The sequence below is a fragment of the Hemitrygon akajei genome, chromosome 9, assembly GCF_048418815.1.
Source record: "Hemitrygon akajei chromosome 9, sHemAka1.3, whole genome shotgun sequence".
Lineage (NCBI taxonomy): Eukaryota > Metazoa > Chordata > Chondrichthyes > Myliobatiformes > Dasyatidae > Hemitrygon > Hemitrygon akajei.
Window position 1 is genome coordinate 24,993,382 of NC_133132.1, and position 21,260 is coordinate 25,014,641.

At 46.9% G+C, this 21,260-nt stretch overlaps 1 protein-coding gene across 1 annotated transcript in view; it reads left to right on the plus strand.

Annotated features, from left to right (window-relative positions):
• Nucleotides 1-1,044: 1,044 nt before the first annotated feature.
• The window catches only part of slc5a1 (solute carrier family 5 member 1), a 126,786-nt gene continuing 106,570 nt past the window's right edge, over nt 1,045-21,260 (plus strand). Inside the window, exon 1 of the mRNA XM_073055661.1 lies at nt 1,045-1,275. Within this exon, the coding sequence (XP_072911762.1) occupies nt 1,150-1,275 (126 nt within the window). The 5' untranslated portion in view covers nt 1,045-1,149. The remainder of the gene's footprint in view (nt 1,276-21,260) is intronic.

Consider the following 21,260-nt stretch of genomic DNA (forward strand, 5'->3'; position numbering starts at 1 on the left):
TCCCCCACCTACCTGTCCTTCCTCCCCACCCCACCACTTGTTCTTCCCTCACCCACCTGACCTTTCCCCAACCACCTGTCCTCCCCCACCCCTCCACCTGCCCTTTCCCCACCCTCACCTGTCCTTCTCCATCCCTCCACCTGTGCTTCCCCCACTCCTCACCTGCCCTTCCTCCATTCTCACTTGTCCTTCCACCAACCCTCCTCCTGTCATTTAGAAGGATGATAGGGGATCTAATTGAAACATATAAGATTATTAAGGGATTGGACACGCTGGAGGCAGGAGGCATGTTCCCGCTGATGGGTGAGTCTAGAACTGGAGGCCACTGTTTAAGAATAAGGGGTAGGCCATTTAGAACAGAGATGCGGAAAAACCTTTTCACCCAGAGTGGTGGATATGTGGAATGCTCTGCCCCAGAAGGCAGTGGAGGCCAAGTCTCGGGATGCTTTCAAGAGAGAGTTAGATAGAGCTCTTATAGATAGCGGGGTCAAGGGATATGGGGAGAGGGCAGAAATGGGGTACTGATTGTGTATGATCAGCCATGATCACAGTGAATGGCAGTGCTAGCTAGAAAGGCCGAATGGCCTTCTCCTACACCTACTGTCTATTGTCATCTCCCCAACATTCCACCTGTCCTTACCCCAGCACCCAACGTCCTTTCCCTCCCCTGACCTGTGCTTCCCCCACCCAGCTGTCTTTTGCTCACCCTTCATCTGTCCTTCCCCCACCCACCAGTCCTCGCCCACCCCTCATCTGTCCTTCCCTCACTCCTCCAGTTGTGTTGACCCCTTCCCTCTAACTGTCTTTTCACTCGTCCAGCTGTGTCAGCGTGGATGAAATTTTGGACTGGACTGGGTCCTCTAACCTAGCAGTATCTCCCCGTGTCTAATAGGTGACCTAGAGCTAGCATATGGGTGCCTCGGACAGTATCGGACTGTTACGTCCTGTCGTTCTCTAGTCAGCTCATGCTGAGTTTATTGCACAAACCTGGCTCTATTTCCTGGTTTTATTATTAACTGTAAATTGGAGAGGAAAATAGAAAGAAACCACACCTGCCGAGATATAAAGAGACTCTTGTGCAATGTTTGGAAGCCTTTGCTTCTCTCCAAGTATTGCTTTGACAGTCGGCACCTGCGCAGCGAAGCGGCGATGGAGACCACTACCGTGTCTGCAAACAATGACACCGGGTCAGGCAACTCACTGGCCGTCAACAACCCGGCCGACATCTCTGTCATTGTCATCTACTTTCTCCTGGTCCTGGCTGTAGGAATTTGGGTGAGTCTGGGCTAAAACGCTGCGCACTTCACCAACGGCCTCTGAAGTATGGTTTTATAAAGTCTGTAAAACTATTCACTCTGATTAGAATGAACTCTAAGCTTATTGAGTGATTTTACACCAGTGATCACGAGAGTACACCGTATATTCAAAATCTATTAGTTCTGCTGTTATTTGATATCACTCAAACATCTCCGCTGCATAAGTTGTTTGCACTGGTTTTTAAACTCTTAAAACTTATGCAGACAGCTTCCTGAAGGACGTCCCCAGCCACAGCTAGCTGGTCTAGGAGTACCCTTCCGTGATAAGGGAGGGGCCCTCTCTCTCCGCCTCTGCCCCTCGCAGCGCACCTCCTGATTTCAAGGCAGGGAAGTAAAAGGCAGAAGCGAAAATGAATTTGTGGTCAAAGTGAAATGAGCGCAGAAAGGGGAGGGAGAAAGGGTGGGGTGGGGTGGGGGGAATAGTAATATATAAAATCAGAAGACACAAGAGTTCCTGCAGATGCTGGAAATCTAGAGCAATACATACAATGTTCTCTGACGGCTCAGCAGGTCAGGCAGCGTCTGTGGATGGGAGTAAACAGTCAATGTTTTGGGCCGAGACCCTTCATCAGGTCTCTGGTATAAAAGCGGTAGAAATCTAAACCTGACTCTCTGCAAACTCCCCAAAGCCCCCCTCCACCTCCTGCTGGCCTCACGCTTCAGACAGCTGTCGGGAAGCGGCCTGGTCGAGGGAAGTGCTAGTCTTTGGCTCGAGAGTCTTCGGCGAGGAGACTATGCCAGGCACAATTGCAGAGGGTGAAGACATGACCGCTAAGCTGATTCAGTGTGCTACGTGCATGATGTGGGAGGTCAGGGACACTGATGGTGCCCCCGGCTGCTACAGCTGTGGAAAGTGCGTCCAGATTCAGCTTCTGAAGGAGCATGTTGCAGCAGTGAAGAAAGAACTGGATAACCTCAGGTTTATCCTCGAAAACGAGGGTTTTCTGGACAGGACCTCCAGTGAGGTCGTTACCCCGAGGAAACCGGAAGAGAGAAAGGGGGCGACGATGAGGAAGGAAAGGATGCTTGAAGTACAGGAGACCCCAGGGGATGTACCTCTCTTAAACAGGTTCACCTTCTTGGAAGTTGTCAGGACAGAAGATACTGCCAGTCTGAGAGGCGGACAGGTCTGCGAGCTGAAAATTGGTGCAGAAGCAGAGCCGAGGAGTCAGACATCAGGAAGAGCCGTGGTAGTAGGGGACTACTACCGTGGTAGTAAGAGGTACGGAAAGGGGTTTTTTTCGGCAACAGGCGAGATTTAAAGATGGTGTGTTGCCTCCCTGGTGCTAGGATCCAGGACATCACGGACCGATTGCAGGGAATCCTCAAGGGTGAAGGTGAACAGCCGGAAGGAGTAGTGCATGTCGGCACAAATGACATCGGGAAGGACATTCTGCAGCGGGACTTCAGAGAACTCGGAAGAAGGGTGAAAAGCAGGACTTTCAGGGTGGTTATCTCTGGTTTGCTTCCAGTTCCTCGTGCTGGAGAGGGCAGGAACAGGGAGATAATGGATCTGAATGTGTGGCTGAGGAACTGGTGCAGGAAGCAAGGATTTACATTCTTGGACCACTGGGATCTGTTTTGGGGTAGGGTACAAAAGGGACGGGTTGCACCTTAATAGGCAGGGGACCAGCATTCTGGCAGACAGGTTTGCCACTGCAAAACGGATGTGTTTAAAAGTGGGGGGAGGGGATGAACTGGAAATATAAGGCTGGAGTTAAAGGGAAAGTGAAAATAAGAAAAGTTAAAAAGGACAACAGAATCAATGGAGTAGAAAGCTCAAGAAGAGATCATACAGTATGGCCAAGTGAAACAAGAATTGATATGAAAGGAGAGGGGAGTACCGAATTAAAAATATTATATATGAATGCACGAAGTATAAGAAATAAAGTAGATGAGCTTGAGGCTCAGTTGGAAATTGGCAAGTACGATGTTGTGGGAATAACTGAGACACGGCCTGGGAAATGAATATTCAAGGATATACATCTTATCGAAAGGACAGACTGACAGGCAGAGGGGGTGGGGTGGCTCTGTTGGTGAGGAATGATATTCAGTCCCTTGTGTCAGTATTACAGTTGAACAAAGGGAACTATGGAGCTATGAGGGAGGAGCTGGCCAAAGTTCAATGGAACAATACCCTAGCAGGGAAGACAGTGGAACAAAAATGGCAGGTATTTCTGGGAATAATGCAGAAGGTGCAGGATTGGTTCATTCCAAAGAGGAAGAAAGATCCTAAGGGGAGTAAGGGGCGGCCGTGGCTGACGAGGGAAGTAAAGGGCAGTATAAAAATAAAAGAGAAGAAGTATAACATAGCAAAGATGAGCGGGAAACTGGAGGACTGGGAAGCTTTTAAAGAGCAACAGAAGATAACAAAAAAGGCAATATGCCAAGAAAAAATGAGATACGAAGGTAAACTAGCCAAGAATATTAAGGAGGATAGTAAAAGCTTCTTTAGGTATGTGAATAGCAAAAAAATAGTTAAGACCAAAATTGGGCCATTGAAGACAGAAATGGGTGAATTTATTATGGGGAACGAGGAAATGGCAAAAGAGTTGAACAGGTACTTTGGATCTGTCTTCACTAGGGAAGACACAAACAATCTCCCAGATGTAATAGTGGCCAAAGGAACTAGGGTAAAGGATGAACTGAAGGAAATTTATATTAGGCAAGAAACAGTGTTGGATAGACTGTTGAGTCTGAAGGCTGATAAGTCCCCAGGACCTGATGGTCTGCATCCCAGGGTACTTAAAGAGGTGGCTCTAGAAATCGTGGATGCATTGGTAATCATTTTCCAATGTTCTATAGATTCAGGAACAGTTCCTGCTGATTGGACGGTGGCTAATGTTGTCCCACTTTTCAAGAAAGGAGGGAGAGAGAAAACAGGGAATTATAGACCTGTTAGCCTGATGTCAGTGGTGGGAAAGATGCTGGAGTCAATTATAAAAGAGGAAATTACGACACATTTGGATAGCAGTAGAAAGATCAGTCCGAGTCAGCATGGGTTTATGAAGGGAAAATCATGCTTGACTAATCTTCTGGAGTTTTTTGAGAATGTAACTATGAAAATGGACAAGGGAGAGCCAGTGGATGTAGTGTACCTGGACTTCCAGAAAGCTTTTGATAAAGTCCCACATAGGAGATTAGTGGGCAAAATTAGGGCACATGGTATTGGGGGCAGAGTACTGACATGGATTGAAAATTGGCTGGCTGACAGGAAACAAAGAGTAGTGATTAATGGGTCCCTTTCGGAATGGCAGGCTGTGACCAATGGGTACCGCAAGGTTCAGTGCTGGGACCGCAGCTGTTTACAATATACATTAATGATTTAGATTAAGGGATTAAAAGTAACATTAGCAAATTTGTTGATGACACAAGCTGGGTGGCAGTGTGAAATGTCAAGAGGATGTTATGAGAATGCAGGGTGACTTGGACAGGTTGGGTGAGTGGGCAAATGTATGGCAGATGCAGTTTAATGTGGATAAATGTGAGGTTATCCACTTTGGTGGCAAGAACAGGAAGGCAGATTACTATCTAAATGGAGTCAAGTTAAGAAAAGGGGAAGTACAACGAGATCTAGGTGTTCTTGTACATCAGTCAATGAAAGCAAGCATGCAGGTACAGCAGGCAGTGAAGAAAGCTAATGGCATGCTAGCTTTTATAACAAGAGGAATTGAGTATAGGAGTGAAGAGGTCCTTCTGCAGCTGTACAGGGCCCTGGTGAGACCCCACCTGGAGTATTGTGTGCAGTTTTGGTCTCCAAATTTGAGGAAGGACATTCTTGCTATTGAGGGAGTGCAGCATAGGTTCACAAGGTTAATTCCTGGAATGGAGGGACTGTCATATGTTGAAAGATTGTTGCGACTGGGCTTGTAGACACTGGAATTTAGAAGGATGAGAGGGGATCTGATTGAAACATATAAGATTATTAAGGGATTGGACACACTGGAGGCAGGAAACATGTTCCTGCTGATGGGTGAGTCCAGAACTAGAGGCCACAGTTTAAGAATAAGGGGTAGGCCATTTAGAACAGAGATGCAGAAAAACTTTTTCACCCAGAGTGTGGTGGATATGTGGAATGCTCTGCCCCAGAAGGCAGTGGAGGCCAAGTCTCTGGATGCATTCAAGAGAGAGTTAGATAGAGCTCTTATAGATAGTGGGGTCAAGGGATATGGGGAGAGGGTAGAAACGGGGTACTGATTGTGTATGATCAGCCATGATCACAGTGAATGGCGGTGCTGGCTAGAAGGGCCAAATGGCCTACTCCTGCACCTACTGTCTATTGTCTATTATTGTCTCTCTCTGCCCCAGCATCTATCTCAACCCATATCTTACTGCAGATTACTGATGGCCTGTTGGATGAATCTTCTCCATCCTTTCCCTGGCTGAAATGGGTTACAAGGTTCCACCTATCACCCCCCAGCTTCTCACTTCATCCTCCCTGCCCTACCCACCCACCTTCTTATTCTGGCTTCTTCCCTTTTATCTTCAGTCCTGATGAAGGGTCTCAGTCTGAAATTCCTTATGCATTAATATGCATTCCTCTCCATAGATATGCCATTGAGTCCTTTGTGCACGTAACTCTATTTTCAGAATATTTTGTGTTTGTGAAGATGGGATAAAATGGAGTTGTTAGGAAGAGGGTGTTAGGAGTGGAATGACCCTCCAGACAGATGATGGAAAATCCACATGGGAAGCTGAACAAGAACTAGAGGAGACTGAAGAAGCTGGAATCTGGAGCACACATACATAATCTATTGGAGAAACTGAGCGTCTCAAACAGAATCTGTGTGGGGGGGTGTCAGGACTAGATAAGTGTGTAAGAGAGATTTTGTAATGGGAAGGGAAAGAGGCAGAGAGTTGTCCAAGAGGGCTAAGAGGGTTTGCATTTCTCCGATTGGGATCACAGGCCCATGACGCCTCCTTCTCCCCTGGTCAGAGCAGACTAGTTCTCTACCAACACTGGACCCCGGATTCAAAAGTCCATCAGTGTCCATCCCACTGCCAGGTCCAGTCTGAGCTTTCCAGTTTTCCCCACACTCCCAATCCTCCCTCAACCATGCATCCGCTACTGAATTCCTTTGGTTTAAAAGGGTGCGGGTTTAAGTTAAGAGGAAGGAGAGATTTCAATGGGATGTGGCGGTCAATTTTCACACTGATAGCAGTTGAAGTTTGTATCTGTCTGAGAAGGTGCTGGGAGCAAACATTCTCATGACATTTACAGACGGACAGATATACTTTATTGATCCCGAGGGAAATTGGGTTTCGTTACAGCCGCACCAACCAAGAATAGTGAAGAAATAAAGCAATATAAAACCATAAATAATTAAATAATAATAAGTAAATAATGCCAAGTGGAAATTAGTCCAGGACCAGCCTATTGGCTCAGGGTGTCTGACACTCCAAGGGAGGAGTTGTAAAGTTTGATGGCCACAGGCAGGAATGACTTCCTATGACGCTCAGTGTTGCATCTCGGTGGAATGAGTCTCTGGCTGAATGTACTCCTGTGCCTAACCAGTACATTATGGAATGGATGGGAGACATTTTCCAAGATGGCATGCAGCTTGGACAGCATCCTCTTTTCAGACACCACCGTCAGAGAGTCCAGTTCCACCCCCACAACATCACTGGCCTTACAAATGAGTTTGTTGATTCTGTTGGTGTCTGCTACCCTCAGCCTGCTGCCCCAGCACACAACAACAAACATGATAGCACTGGCCACCACAGACTCGTAGAACATCCTCAGCATCGTCCGGCAGATGTTAAAGGACCTCAGTCTCCTCAGGAAGTAGAGACGGCTCTGACCCTTCTTATAGACAGCCTCAGTGTTCTTTGACCAGTCCAGTTTATAGTCAATTTGTAATCCTCCACCATGTCCACACTGACCCCTTGGATGGAAACAGGGATCACCGGTGCCTTAGCCCTCCTCAGGTCCACCACCAGCTCCTTAGTCTTTATTTAAGAAGCAAAAGTACAAGTACTGGAATCTCCAAGGTACTGAAGGCTGCATGCTCATTGCAAACAAATAAAGATCAAGGTTAATTTTAAAATAAGATAAAGATGTACATCAAAGCACACAGGGAAGTGCTTTGTTCTATGTCTTTGACCACTACAGTCCAGAGACGTGCTGGGGGAAAGGAAGCCCGTAAGTCTCATTATGCTTCTGACACCAACATAGCATGCATACATCTGGCCAACTCTAACCCATACATTTTTAGAATGTGGAAAGAAATTAGAGTAGCTGGAGGAAATCCACGCAGTCATGAGGACAACATACAAACTCCTTACAGACAGTGGCAGGAAATGAACTACGATTGGTGATCATTGGCATTAGTGATTATCATAGAGATACAATAGGCACCATAGACATAATGTGCCGCAAAGTCTGTTACTGTGCTATATGGCACTGTGACTCTGACACCGCATCCTCTCATTTAATGGCTTAGACAGTAACCACTTTACACCCCAGTGCCCCCCCCCCCCACAACCCAGAAGACATGGCACACACTGTGCAGAAAGATGTTGGAGGCTGCTCTCTCTGATGTTCCCTTGCCTGGATGGAAAGTGCCTATCTTTCCCCAGATTGACTTAATATGAAATCCCAGCCCGTGCAGTAACTGAACACCCTGTCACTTAATCCCACCGATGCCTGTTCTGTGTTAGAAACATAGAAAACCTACAGCACAATACAGGCCCTTCGGCCCACAAAGCTGTGCTGAACATGTAATTGTTTCAGAAATTACCTAGGGTTACCCATAGCCCTCTATTTTTCTGAGCTCTATGGACCTATCCAGGAGTCTCTTAAAGGACCCATTCGTATCCATCTCCACCACCGTTGCCAGCAGCCCATTCCACGCACTCACCACTCTGTGTAAAATACTTACCCTTGACATCTCCTCTGTACCTACTTCCAAGCACCTTAAATCTGTGCCCTCTTGTGCTAGCCATTTCAGCCATGGGAAAAAGCCTCTGACTATCCACATGATCAATGCCTCTCATCATCTTATACACCTCCATCAGATCACCTTTCATCCTCCGTTGCTCCATGGAGAAAAGGCTGAGTTCACTCAACCTATTCTCATAAGGCATGCTCCCCAATCCAGGCAACATCCTTGTAAATCTCCTCTGCAACCTTTCTAAGGTTTCTGCATCTGTACTGTAGTGAGGTGACCAGAACTGAGCATAGAACTTCATGTGGGGTCTGACCAGGGTCCTATATAGCTGCAATATTACCTCTCAGCTCCTAAACTCAATCCTACAGTTGATGAATGCCTTCTTAACTACAGATTCAACCTGCGTAGCAGCTTAAGTGTCCTATGGACTCAGACCCCAAGATCACTCTGATCCTCCACACCTCCAAGAGTTTTACCATTCTGCCATCATATTTGACCTACCAAAATGAACCACCTTACACTTATCTGGGTTGAACTCTATCTGCCACCTTGCAGCTCAGTTTTGCACCATGTCGATGTCCTGCTGTAACCTTTGAGAACCCTCCACACTATCCACAACACCCCCAACTTCTGTGTCATCAGCAAATTTACTAACCCATCCCTCCACTTCCTCATCCCGGTCATTTATAAAAATCACGAAGAGAAGGGGTCCCAGAACACATCCCTGACCTCCATGCAGAATATGACCCATCTGCAACCACTCTTTGCCTTCTGTAGGCAAGACAATTCTGGATCCACAAAGCAATGTCCCCTTGGATCCCATGCCTTCTTACTTTCTCAATAAGCCTTGCACGGGGCACCTTATCAAATGACTTGCTAAAATCCATATACACTACGTCTGTCGCTCTAGCTTCATCAACATGTTTAGTCATATCCTCAAAAAATTCAATCAGGCTTGTAAGGCACAACCTGCCTTTGACAAAGCCACGCTGACTGTTCCTAATCATATTACGCTGTTATGGTCCAGTCTGTAGCCCGCATTCCGGGTCTTGATCTGGTCCGCGGACTCCGGGTCTTGCAGCCATCCCTCCTGTCACCCTTAAGCCAAATAAGATCATCTCGGTTTAAGAAGGTGCGCCTGTTGCCTATCAGCTGGCAGGTGGATATAAGGGACTCCGGGACCGAGCCTAGTTGGGGGGTCGTCCTGCTCTGAATCTGTTTTGCCCCTTTCGCTGGTTGTCTTGTTTTGCCATGTGAACATGGTGGTTTGCCATGTTCCGAGGTGTTTAGTCCAATCGGCTCTGTTTGTTCTGGTTGTCCGGGCTTGGAGGGCCCACGGCTTCATCCTCAAGTTCTGTGACTCAGTCTTGGAGTTACCCCGGACCAAGTTCCCTTCCTATCCCTTGCCTCCGTCGGGTAGCAGGCCGAACTGCCGTTGCCCGGTGGGGGGACTCTGTCCCCTTCCTACCCCTCACCGCTGATGTGTTGTGCCCGCTACCTGCCCAGGTGTCCTGTGTCTTGCCCGGGCCTCCGTGTTCCCGCCTGGGAGGTGGCCCTACCAGGAGTATGTGGCCCACCCTGAGGTCTCTGACCCTTCCTACCCCTTGTTATGCAGCCGCCCAGGGAGCTCTCTTGCCTAGCCATGGACTCCAAGACCCTGCCTAGCCAGGAACTCCAAGACCCTGCCTAGCCAGGAACTCCAAGACCCAGCCTAGCCAGGAACTCCAAGTCCTAGCCTAGTCACGAACTCCAAGACCCAGCCTAGTCATGAACTCCAAGACCCAGCCTGGTCACGAACTCCAAGACCCAGCCTGGTCACGAACTCCAAGACCCAGCCTAGCCACGAACTCCAAGACCCAGCCTAGCCACGAACTCCGGGATCCAACCCAGCCACGAACTCTCTCTGAACCCCAGGATTACCTAGCATGCTCCATCTCTTTCACATGCCCTGGTCTCCCCATCTGGTTCTATCCTTTAGTTATTCCTGTCCTGCCCCTGCGTCCTGCACTTGGGTCCAGCCTCCTGTCCCCATGTGACATACGCCTCTCCAAATGTTCATAAATCCTGCCTCTCAGGATCTTCTCCAACAACTTACCTGCCACTGAAATAAGACTCACTGGTCTATAATTTCCTGGGTTATCTCTACTCCCTTTCTTGAATAAGGGAACAACATCTGCAACCCTCCAATCCTCCGGAACCTCTCTCATCCCCATTTATGATGCAAAGATCATCACCAGAGGCTCAGCAATCTCCTTCCTCAGCTTCCACAGTAGTCTGGAGTATAGATCGTCTGGTCTCGGTGACTTATCCAACTTGATGCTTTAGAAAAGTTCTTGCAGATCCTCTTTCTTAATGTCTATATGCTCAAGCTTTACAGTCCACTGTCAGTCATCCCAAGATCCTTTTCTGTAGTGAATACTGAAGCAAAGCATTGAGTACTTCTGCTATCTTCTCCGGTTCCATACACACTTATCCACTGTCATGCTTGATTGGTCCTATTCTCTCATGCCTTATCCTCCTGCTCTTCACATACTTGTAGAATGCCTTGGGGTTTTCCTTAATCCTGTCCGCCAAGGCCTTCTCATGGCCCCTTCTAGCTCTCCTAATTTCTTTCTTAAGCTCCTTCCTGTTAGCCTTACAATCTTCTAGATCTCCATCATTACCTAGTTTTTTGAGCCTTTTGTAAGCTTTTCTTTTCTTCCTGACTAGATTTACAGCAACCTTTGTACACCATGATTCCTGTACCCTACCATCCTGTCCCTGTCTCATTGGAACGTACCTATCCAGAACTTCATGCAAATATCCCCTGAATATTTGCAACATTTCTGCCATACATTTCCCTGAGAACATCTGTTCCCAATTTATGAATCCAAGTTCCTGCCTGATAGCCTCATATTTCCCCTTTATCCAATTAAACACTTTCCTAACTTGTCTGTTCCTATCCCTCTCCAATGCTATGGTAAAGGAGATAGAAATGTCTCCAAAATGCTCTCCCACTGAGAGATCTGACACCTGACCAGGTTCATTTCCCAATACCAGATCAAGTTCTCACTCTCCTCTTGTAAGCTTATCTATATATTGTGTCAAGAAACCTTCCTGAACACACCTAACAAACTCCATCCCATCTAAACCCCTCACTCTAGGGGCATGCCAATCAATATTTGGGAAATTAAAATCTCCCACCACAACAACCCTGTTATTATTACACCTTCCCAGAATCTGTCTCCCTATCTGTTCAGCTACTTTAAAATATTTAAAACAATAATTACCTGTGTTGTTCACAAGCTCTGCAGCTCCACACAGTTATACCTCTACTATTAAATTAAGTGCTCCTCAAGGTTGCTATAGCCAGGGGGTGGTAATGGGGATAAGCTCCCACTACCTATTAAATGCACCTAACAGCTTGGTCTCTGTATTTTACTGCCCTGGCTTGCATTTCGAGACAGCTGGGACAGAACATCAATGTCGACCCTAACCGATGGAGGCCTACACACCACCCACACATGCCTTTAAGAGAATTCCCCAGCAGGCATAAGCTCTGTCTATTTATCTTTTCCAAATTAAGGTAATCCAAACATAATGATGAAAAAAAATCACAGGTTGAAACAAGAGGCCCAACATTAATTAGGTGTTACTAAGAAGTGTCAACAAATGAGTTATGTATTGATCTAGCGTTCCCATTGTACTGTGACATGCTGCCACAGAAAAGGAAAGGATTATACCATAACCATAAAATATAGGAGCAGAATTATGCCATTCAGCCATCAAGTCTGCTCCACCATTTTATCATGGCTCATTTATTATCCCCCTCAACCCCATCCTCCTGCTTTCTCCCTCTAACCTTTGATGCCCTTACTAATCAAGAGCCTAAATACTTTAAATACACCCAAATGGCTTGGCCTCCACAATCATCTGTGACAATAAATTCCACAAATTCACCACCACCACTTCTAAAGGGAGCACAAGCTGAAGGCCATCAAATTCTCCTTATACACATGTTAACCCTTTCATTCCTGGGATCACTCCCATGAATTTCCTATTGACCACCCCCCAAACCCAATGCTAAAACGTCATTTCTTAGATAAGGGGCCCAAAACTGCTCACGATACTCCAAATGACTTCAGCAAGGCCTTTGACAAAGTTCCACATGGAAGGTTAGTTAAGAAGGTTCAGTCATTAGGTATTAATGCTGGAGTAATAAAATGGATTCAACAGTGGCTAGATGGGAGATGCCAGAGAGTAGTGGTGGATAATTGTTTATCGGGATGGAGGCCGGTGACTAGCGGGGTGCCTCAGGGATCTGTTTTGGGCCCAATGTTTGTAATATACATAAGTGATCTGGATGATGGGGTGGTAAATTGGATTAGTAAGTATGCTGATGATACTAAGGTGGGAGGTGTTGTGGATAATGAGGTGGGTTTTCAAAGCTTTATGCCGGTTAGAAGAATGGGCTGAATGTTGGCAGATGGAGTTTAATGCTGAGAAGTGTGAGGTTCTACATTTTGGCAGGAATAATCCAAATAGAACATACAGGGTAAATGGTAGGGCATTGAGGAATGCAGTGGAACAGAGAGATCTAGGAATAACAGTGCATAGTTCCCTGAAGGTGGAGTCTCATGTAGATAGGGTGGTGAAGAAGGCTTTTGGAATGCTGGCCTTTATAAATCAGAGCATTGAGTTCAGAAGTTGGGATGTAATGTTAAACTTGTACAAGGCATTGGTAAGGCCAAATTTGGAATATTGTGTACAGTTCTGGTCACCGAATTATAGGAAAGATATCAATAAATTAGAGAAAGTGCAGAGACGATTTACTAGGATGTTACCTGGGTTTCAGCACTTAAGTTACAGAGAAAGGTTGAACAAGTTAGGTCTCTATTCATTGGAGCATAGAAGGTTGAGGGGGGATTTGATCGAGGTATTTAAAATTTTAAGAGGGATAGATAGAGTTGATGTGAATAGGCTGTTTCCATTGAGAGTAGGGGAGATTCAAACGAGAGGACATGATTTGAGAGCTAGGGGGCAAAAGTTTAAGGGAAACACGAGGGGGTATTTCTTTACTCAGAGAGTGATAGCTGTGTGGAATGAGCTTCCTGTAGAAGTAGTAGAGGCCAGTTCAGTTGTGTCATTTAAGGTAAAATTGGATAGGTATATGGACAGGAAAGGAGTGGAGGGTTATGGGCTGAGTGCGGGTAGGTAGGACTAGGTGAGATTAAGAGATCGGCACGGACTAGGAGGGCCGAGATGGCCTGTTTCCGTGCTGTGATTGTTGTATGTTATATGTTATTTTGTCTGACGAATGCCTTATAAATCCAGCTGCTGGCTGAAATCAATATGTTTATGTGATATTCCTTGTTAGTCTTGAAAGGTATCAGAGCCAAGTACAGTTCCACTGAGGCATGAAGATGGATCTTTCCTGTCATTTCTCTTGTGTGACAGGGACTGCCTTCAGGGTAGTGCAAGTGTTTTCAGGATATTCTTGAGTCACATCTGTTACGTATCCCGTAACTGGATCACTTACCAGCAAAGATAGAGAGGTCCACTGAAGTCTGATGGTACCATATTTAAACGTTTTTATTTATAAAGGGGCACAAAAGGAAGGTTAATACAAACATTCAGATACCATAAATCGTCAATACTCAGTCTAAAGCGCAGGTATAGTAATGATCAATCAGAAATAAGCTCTATCGTTGTCTAGGGGATAATATCTTGTCCATTTGGAAAAATATAACAGTCATTCAAAAGTCGGCAGGCTTCAGCCTTTTGGGAACCGCTGAGTTTCCCATGTTGGAGAGAGAGAGAGAGATTGGTGAGAAAAGGAACACTTGCCCAGGTCCTTACGAAGCAAAGCTGTGGAATCAGGAGAGCAGGCTTTCCTGTTGTTAGTTAAAAGCGATTGTCCGTGATTCCAGCCACAGACTCCCGATTCAGAATCTAACGCACGTGGCTTCCTTCAAGATGGCTTCCCGCTACGACGGGATCGCTATCGTGTCTCCTTGGTGCGTCTGGAGGGGTCGTCCCCCCCAGACCCTCCTTTATACTTCCTCACGGGATCGCAGGTGTCAATCTCTCTCTCAACCAGCCCACTTTGCCCGAGGGCTTTACACGTGGTCTTCATGAGACAATAGCCAGGGTCGCTTTATTCTGCATCCCGGTGGAACGTGGTATTCAGCACGTCCCCCTCTCTCTCCCATTTCCTGTGGCTGTTCAGCATGTCTCTCTCTCTCTTGGGTCATTGACCCCCCCCCCTTCACTAGGGCTCTTGCGATTCTTGCAAAGGAGGGGGCTGGTATCATAACACCTCCCCTCTTAAACGTTTTTTACCAGAGGTTAAAAACAGTGGTATAGCGTCTTACAGGATTTTTGGAACCTACCACCACACACAAGCTTTTCTTTTCACAGAGTACTACTGTTATACATTCAAGTCAGTATCTAAACAGTTGGCGATTACAGTGTCCCTTTCTTTAATATCTTAACATCGCGTACCGTACTAAAAATCTTGCAGCATCAGACTTCAATTAACCGTCGCCTCTTTTTCGGGGAGTCCCCCCGTGGGGAACTTGAGTAATTTGGCGTGGTGAACTCCCACCCGTCTCGTTCATCGGGGTCATCGTATCAACACCACTTAGACCATTTCCACCCAATTCTGTAATTTTACCCAGGCGGCTAGCCCTTTTGTCAGGACCATGCAGGCTGATGGGTTTCCGTTCGAACCTTTCCCTCAGCCCGCATTTAAATTCTGGCTTTTTCACAGCGCTGTCTTGAATAACAACAGCGTGTGGGGCACTTTTACATTCCAAATCAACCTGTAATCGATGCGCAGGCACCGCGTTCCCAAGCCCTCGTTTCTGTAGCTTGGTTGCTTCTTCTGACACCAATCTAAACTTTAAATTTTCTTCATTTGATTTGGGAACTACAAACTTCCCGTTCCCTTCAATAATGATGTTTATTCCCCCATGGTCGAGTTCCACTTTAAGGTTCACCACTCCTTCGTGTACAAACACCTGGGAACCCTCACTTCCCCCAATTACCAGGGTTAACCCTGTCTTCACTGAAACCAGTCCATCTGACCCACAGGGACTGCATTCCTTTTCAACTGAATCAAATACCTCAGACTTGTTCTGAGCTCCATTACTAGGTTCAGTACCACGTGCATCCACATCTTGGACACACTCAAACGGGACATCTGCCTCTCCCAGGCTTTCAATACCCGTACCCTTTTCAGATTCTAAATTCCCCTGATCCTCCCAGTTCCTCTCTGGGCAACTCCCTTCCGGAGTAAACTCAACCCCGCGGGCTGAAACAACCTCGTCTGCCAACCCAGTGGACCTCTCCAAGGTAATTGCATCCTTTTCATCTAGGACTACCTTCATCTCATTATCGGGAACACCTTGACAACTCTCAACTTCTTCAAACAGGGCTGCCACCCCCGACAGATCATCCATGTCCAACTCTGGACCTTTTAACAGCTTCTCCCGTCTCTCATCTTTATTTCCTACCTCTAGGATCTTCGCTAAGGGAAGATCTCGCTCCTCTCCCTTAACCCCTTTTACTTTACTACTCTTCGGTTTACCACCCTCAGAACCCCCGTGGTACAGGGTCGGTAGGACCGTCTCGGCCAAATCAATACTGGCCAGATTTAAACTGCTCGCTTTCTCAGCTGCCTTTCTCGCGCCTGTGGTACAGACTGGAGATGCGAGAGGCGGGGCTGCAATCCTCACAGGCGGTTTGAGCCGGGCCCAAACTTGCCCCCCGGCTAAATCATTTCCGAGGAGGACATCCGCGTCAGTTCTCGGGAATTCTGCTGGCACCCCTATTTTGACTGGTCCAGAAACCAGCTCACAATCCATAATTACCTGATGTAGGGGCACCATTTCTATTCTTGTACCTATCCCCTTCACGGCAACCATTCCCCTTCCCCGACCGAAACCTAGTATCTCACGGTGGATCAACGACAGCTCCGCCCCAGTGTCTCGCCAGATTCGGACGGGAATGGGTGGGTCTCCCCCCTTCACGGACACGGTTCCGGGTGACAGCCAGGTCTCTGACCCTTCTCGTACTCTGTCTACCCGGGGCTCTCTCGTCAATTTACTGATTACCACGGCACACCCGATAGGGACCGCCTGTTTCTGGCTCCTTTCTCGGAGCAAAGCACCTAGAGGCAATATGTCCTCCCTTCCCACAATTAAAACAGGTCAAGCCCGGAAATCTCGGGTCGCCTGGCCTTTCCCCCTCAACCTTACCACTAGCTCCCGGCGGGACCTCTGCCTCAGCCGGCGGACTTTCCCTACCGTTCCGACGGTCTCTCGGGTAACCTTCTGGCGAGGAAATCTTTAGCCTGTGGGTTAGGGCATATTCATCTGCGAACCTAGCACTTTCTGAGATGGACTTATTTGCCTTCTCATTCAAATACATCCGGATCTCCTCCGGAACACACCCTTTTAATTCCTCAATCAGAAATAACTCCCTGATACGCCCATAATCCCCGTCCACCTGTTCCGCGGTGCACCAACGGTCCAAGAGCACACCCTTTTCGTAGGCTAGCTCGGTATACGTTTGATTCCACCCTTTCCGTAAATTTCTGAACCCTTGTCTATACGCTTCAGGTACTAGCTCGTAACTCCGGAGAATGGCCTCTTTTACTTTGGCATAATTTTCCGCTTCCCCTTCCTCGACAGACAACGCCGCATATGCTCGTTGTGCCTTCCCCTTTAACACACTTTGTAACAACGCCACCCACTGCTCTTTGGGCCACTTTTGATTTACTGCCACCTTTTCAAAAAGCAAGAAAGAACTATCAACATCCGACTCTTCGAATGGAGGTACTACCCTCAACTCCCGACTAACATTAAACCTCTTCTCTCGATCTAACCCTAGATCTCTTCACTCTTTCTTTAACTTCTCCATCTCCAAGTCATGTTCCCTCTGTTCTCGTCTGTCCTCATACTCTCTTTGCTTCTCGGCTCGTTCCCTCTCATTCTCGGCTACTTCTAGCTCTTTTAGCTGAATTTCATGCTGTCTTTGCTTTTCAGCTTGGTCCCGCTCTTTTCCCACCTCTAACGCCTTTAGTTGGAGCTCCTGGTCCCGTTTCACCACTAACTCCTTTATGTGGAATGCCTGCTCCCTTTCTTTCTCAGCCCTTTCTTTCTCTCTCTCAGCCCGTTCTTTCTCTCTCTCAGCCACTTCCAGCTGCTTCATTTTAAATTCATGTTCCAACCTTAATTTCTCCAACTCTAGTTGATCCATTCCACTCGCTGGTACTTTTTCAGGGATATTTTCCAAGACCCCAGCTTTGAACACTTTCTTCCCAATGTAATACCGAGTTATGACCCCTCGCACCTCCCGCTTTTTCATGGACGACCTCACTTCTGCGAGGTCCAATCCCTTCGCCAAATTTAACAAGTCTGATTTGGTGGCCGCCTCTAGCGCCTCCACAGTCGAGTTTTTCATAAATTCATCCATGTCCATCTTTGCTGGTTTCCCGTCTGGCTACCCGCGTACCAGATCCAATTTATTTATTTATTTATTTTTTGACTTACAAACCCGATTCACTGCCCTCCCAATTAGGTTTCAAATCCTGGACGAGCCCCCACGTTGTTACGTATCCCGTAACTGGATCACTTACCAGCAAAGATAGAGAGGTCCACTGAAGTCTGATGGTACCATTTTTAAACATTTTTATTTATAAAGGGACACAAAAGGAAGGTTAATACAAACATTCAGATACCATAAGTCGTCAATACTCAATCTAAAGCGCAAGTATAGTAATGATCAATCAGAAATAAGCTCTATCGTTGTCTAGGGGATAATATCTTGTCCATTTGGAAAAATATAACAGTCATTCAAAAGTCGGCAGGCTTCAGCCTTTTGGGAACCGCTGAGTTTCCCATGTTGGAGAGAGAGAGAGAGATTGGTGAGAAAAGGAACACTTGCCCAGGTCCTTACGAAGCAAAGCTGTGGAATCAGGAGAGCAGGCTTTCCTGTTGTTAGTTAAAAGCGATTGTCCGTGATTCCAGCCACAGACTCCCGATTCAGAATCTAATGCACGTGGCTTCCTTCAAGATGGCTTCCCGCTACGACGGGATCGCTATCGTGACTCCTTGGTGCGTCTGGAGGGGTCGTCCTCCCCCCAGACCCTCCTTTATACTTCCTCATGGGATCACAGGTGTCAATCTCTCTCTCAACCAGCCCACTTTGCCCGAGGGCTTTACACGTGGTCTTCATGAGACAATAGCCAGGGTCGCTTTATTCTGCATAAACGTGGTATTCAGCACGTCTACCTCTCTCTCCCATTTCCTGTGGCTGTTCAGCACGTCTCTCTCTCTCTTGGGTCATTGACCCCCCCCCCTTCACTAGGGCTCTTGCGATTCTTGCAAAGGAGGGGGCTGGTATCATAACACATCTCTGATTACAAATTTGGTCATTACCGATAATTCATCCTGCCCTTTGGGTCATTCTCTTAGAAGGAACTAGGTTAACGAGCCAAATAACCTCATAGTATGTTCTTATCATACATATAAACTTGAAATATTTATTGATTTACTGGTTTATTGAATTATTCATTCAAGCATAAACAACAGACAACTTCAAAGTAACCTTATCAAAGAAAGGTTTACTAGCAAGCCACATGAGATAACTGTGGTAAACTATGTGTATACCTGTCTGGACACGCCCCTCTGCTGACTGCTCCTGTGGCTCCTCCCACAGACCCCTGTATAAAGGCAATTGGAGGTACTGCTACTCCCTCAGTCTCCAAGATGTTGTGATCACGTTTGCAGCTAATAAAAGCCTATCTTTTGCCTCCCATCTCCGAGAGTTATTGATGGTGCATCAATAACAGAATTGTAGAATTTGAGGGAAAATTGGGAGCTGGATAGGTGTGAGTGCCACACTGAAGCACACGTAGAGCTTCTCTCTCATAGCTACAGTGAGCTGGGTTCAATCCTGAACTCCGGGGCTGTCTACGTGGAGTTTTCACGTTTTTCCCAGATGCTCTGGTTTCCTCCCACATTCCAGTTATGTGCAGTTGGTAGATTAATTACTTACTGTAACTTGCCCTAATGAGTGAGGAAGTGGGAGAATGGGGGGGGGGGGGTTGTGGTTGGAGCTAATGTCCCTGTGAGAGAGAATAATTACAGAGATATAAAAGAGAGAAAGGGATGGAGGAGATTGTCCTGGAGCTGGAACAAACTCGATAGGCTGACCATCTTCCTGTGTTGAAAGAAATTATGAAAACTCAAAGTCAAAAATGACTTTGGCTTGATTCAGCGGCAACATTTACATACACTGGTGTCTTCAGGCCTAATTTAACATTGCAACCCACAACGATGTTTTTATGCAAAAGGCCAATGCAAAAGCCTGAGTCAGTTCTATTTATTAAGGATGTTCATGTTTTATTAATATTTCCCTCCACTGCTGAATTTCCCCTGGTGTAGGTGGGCAGTGGGAGAAATATTACAGGGGAGAGAGAATGGTTGTGTGGGAATGAGATTGGTGGGATTAATCTGAGGGCTAGCATTGACTTAATAGACCCACTGGCCAACCTGCATGATTCTGAGATACGAGGAAGTGGGCAGGAGCTTGGTGTTCAGGGCTGAAGGCAGGGCTACTGCTGGGGGTGTGTAAAGGTGTGTCAGTCCCTCAGAGGGTCAGGGCCAGTGGGAGAGAGTACAGGCAGAAAAGAGAGAGTGTGGAGAAAGATGGAGAGTGGGAGAGAGACACTGTAGAGGGATGTGGAGTAAAGGACATGTTCTTTAACACTTGTTGTGATAGCTGGTCAGGGACCAGGAGGACAGAACTTAGACTGTCCCAGGACACTGGTTGCTGACTCCCTCAGTCTACCCTGGGAGAGCAGGCTGCGAACAGGTCTGAGCTCCCACAAGGCATCCCACTCCCCCACACTCACCTTTATCCTCACTGCTGCCACTACCGATACCCACCCCACGTGTAGATGCCACCCTCTGATTCCTCACTTCCAATGGCCAACACTCCCTAATCCATGCAAAACTGATCTCCACCCACTTTGCCCACAACTCAACACAAGAAGGCAGGGCTATCCTTGCCAAGAGATAGAGCCCAGTCAGCACTGACACGCACAGAGGCTGGCCCATGCATGGAGAGAAAGCATCTGCTACCTGGCACTCCCTCTTGAATACCCTGTGGATGTAACTCCTCCAAGCTAAAGCAGGGTATTACTGTGGAAAATCAATCTGAAGATTTACAAAGATTGAAAAAAGCAAATATTTTCATGCTGCTCATAGTGTTGTTGGATTTGGGGAAATGGTGGTGTGTTGACTGTCGAAAATCATCAAGGTATATGACATCTAGGCAGTGGGGAGGTTTTCTGTAACCTGGACAACTGCCAAGTGGAAAGTTAAATCAGATCGGTGCTTACACAGTAAATGATAGGGCCCTGAGGAGTGTTGTAACACAGAGAGAACCAGAGCACAGGTACACATTTCCCTGAATGTGGCAACACACTTAGACAGCGTGGCAAAGAAAGCAGTTGGCACATTTGCTTTCATCAGTCAGAGTAATGAGTACAGGAGGTGCATGTTATGTTGCAACTGTACAAGCCTTCAGCGATACCACAGTTAGATTATTGAGCAACACACACAAAATGCTGGAGGAACTCAGCAGGCCAGGCAGCATTTATGGAAAAAGGCACAGTCAATGTTTCAGGTCAAAACCCTTCAGCAGGACTAGAGGATAAAAAGCTGAGGAGTAGATTTAAAAGATGGGGGGGAGAAGGAGGGAGAAACACAAGGTGATAGGTGAAACCTGGAGGGAGAGGGATGAAGTAAAGAGCTGGGAAGTTGATTGGTGAAAGGGACAGAAGGCTATGGAAGAAAGAAAAGTGGGGAGGAGCACCAGAGGGAGGTGATGGTGAGAGAGGGAAAAGGAGATGGGAAATGGTGAGGGGGTGTGGGGGGCATTACTGGAAGTTTGAGAAATAGATGTTCATGCCATCAGGCTGGAGGCTACCCGAACAGAATATAAGTTGTTGTTCCTCTAACCTAAGTGTGGCCTCATCACAACAGTGGAGGAGGCAATGGAT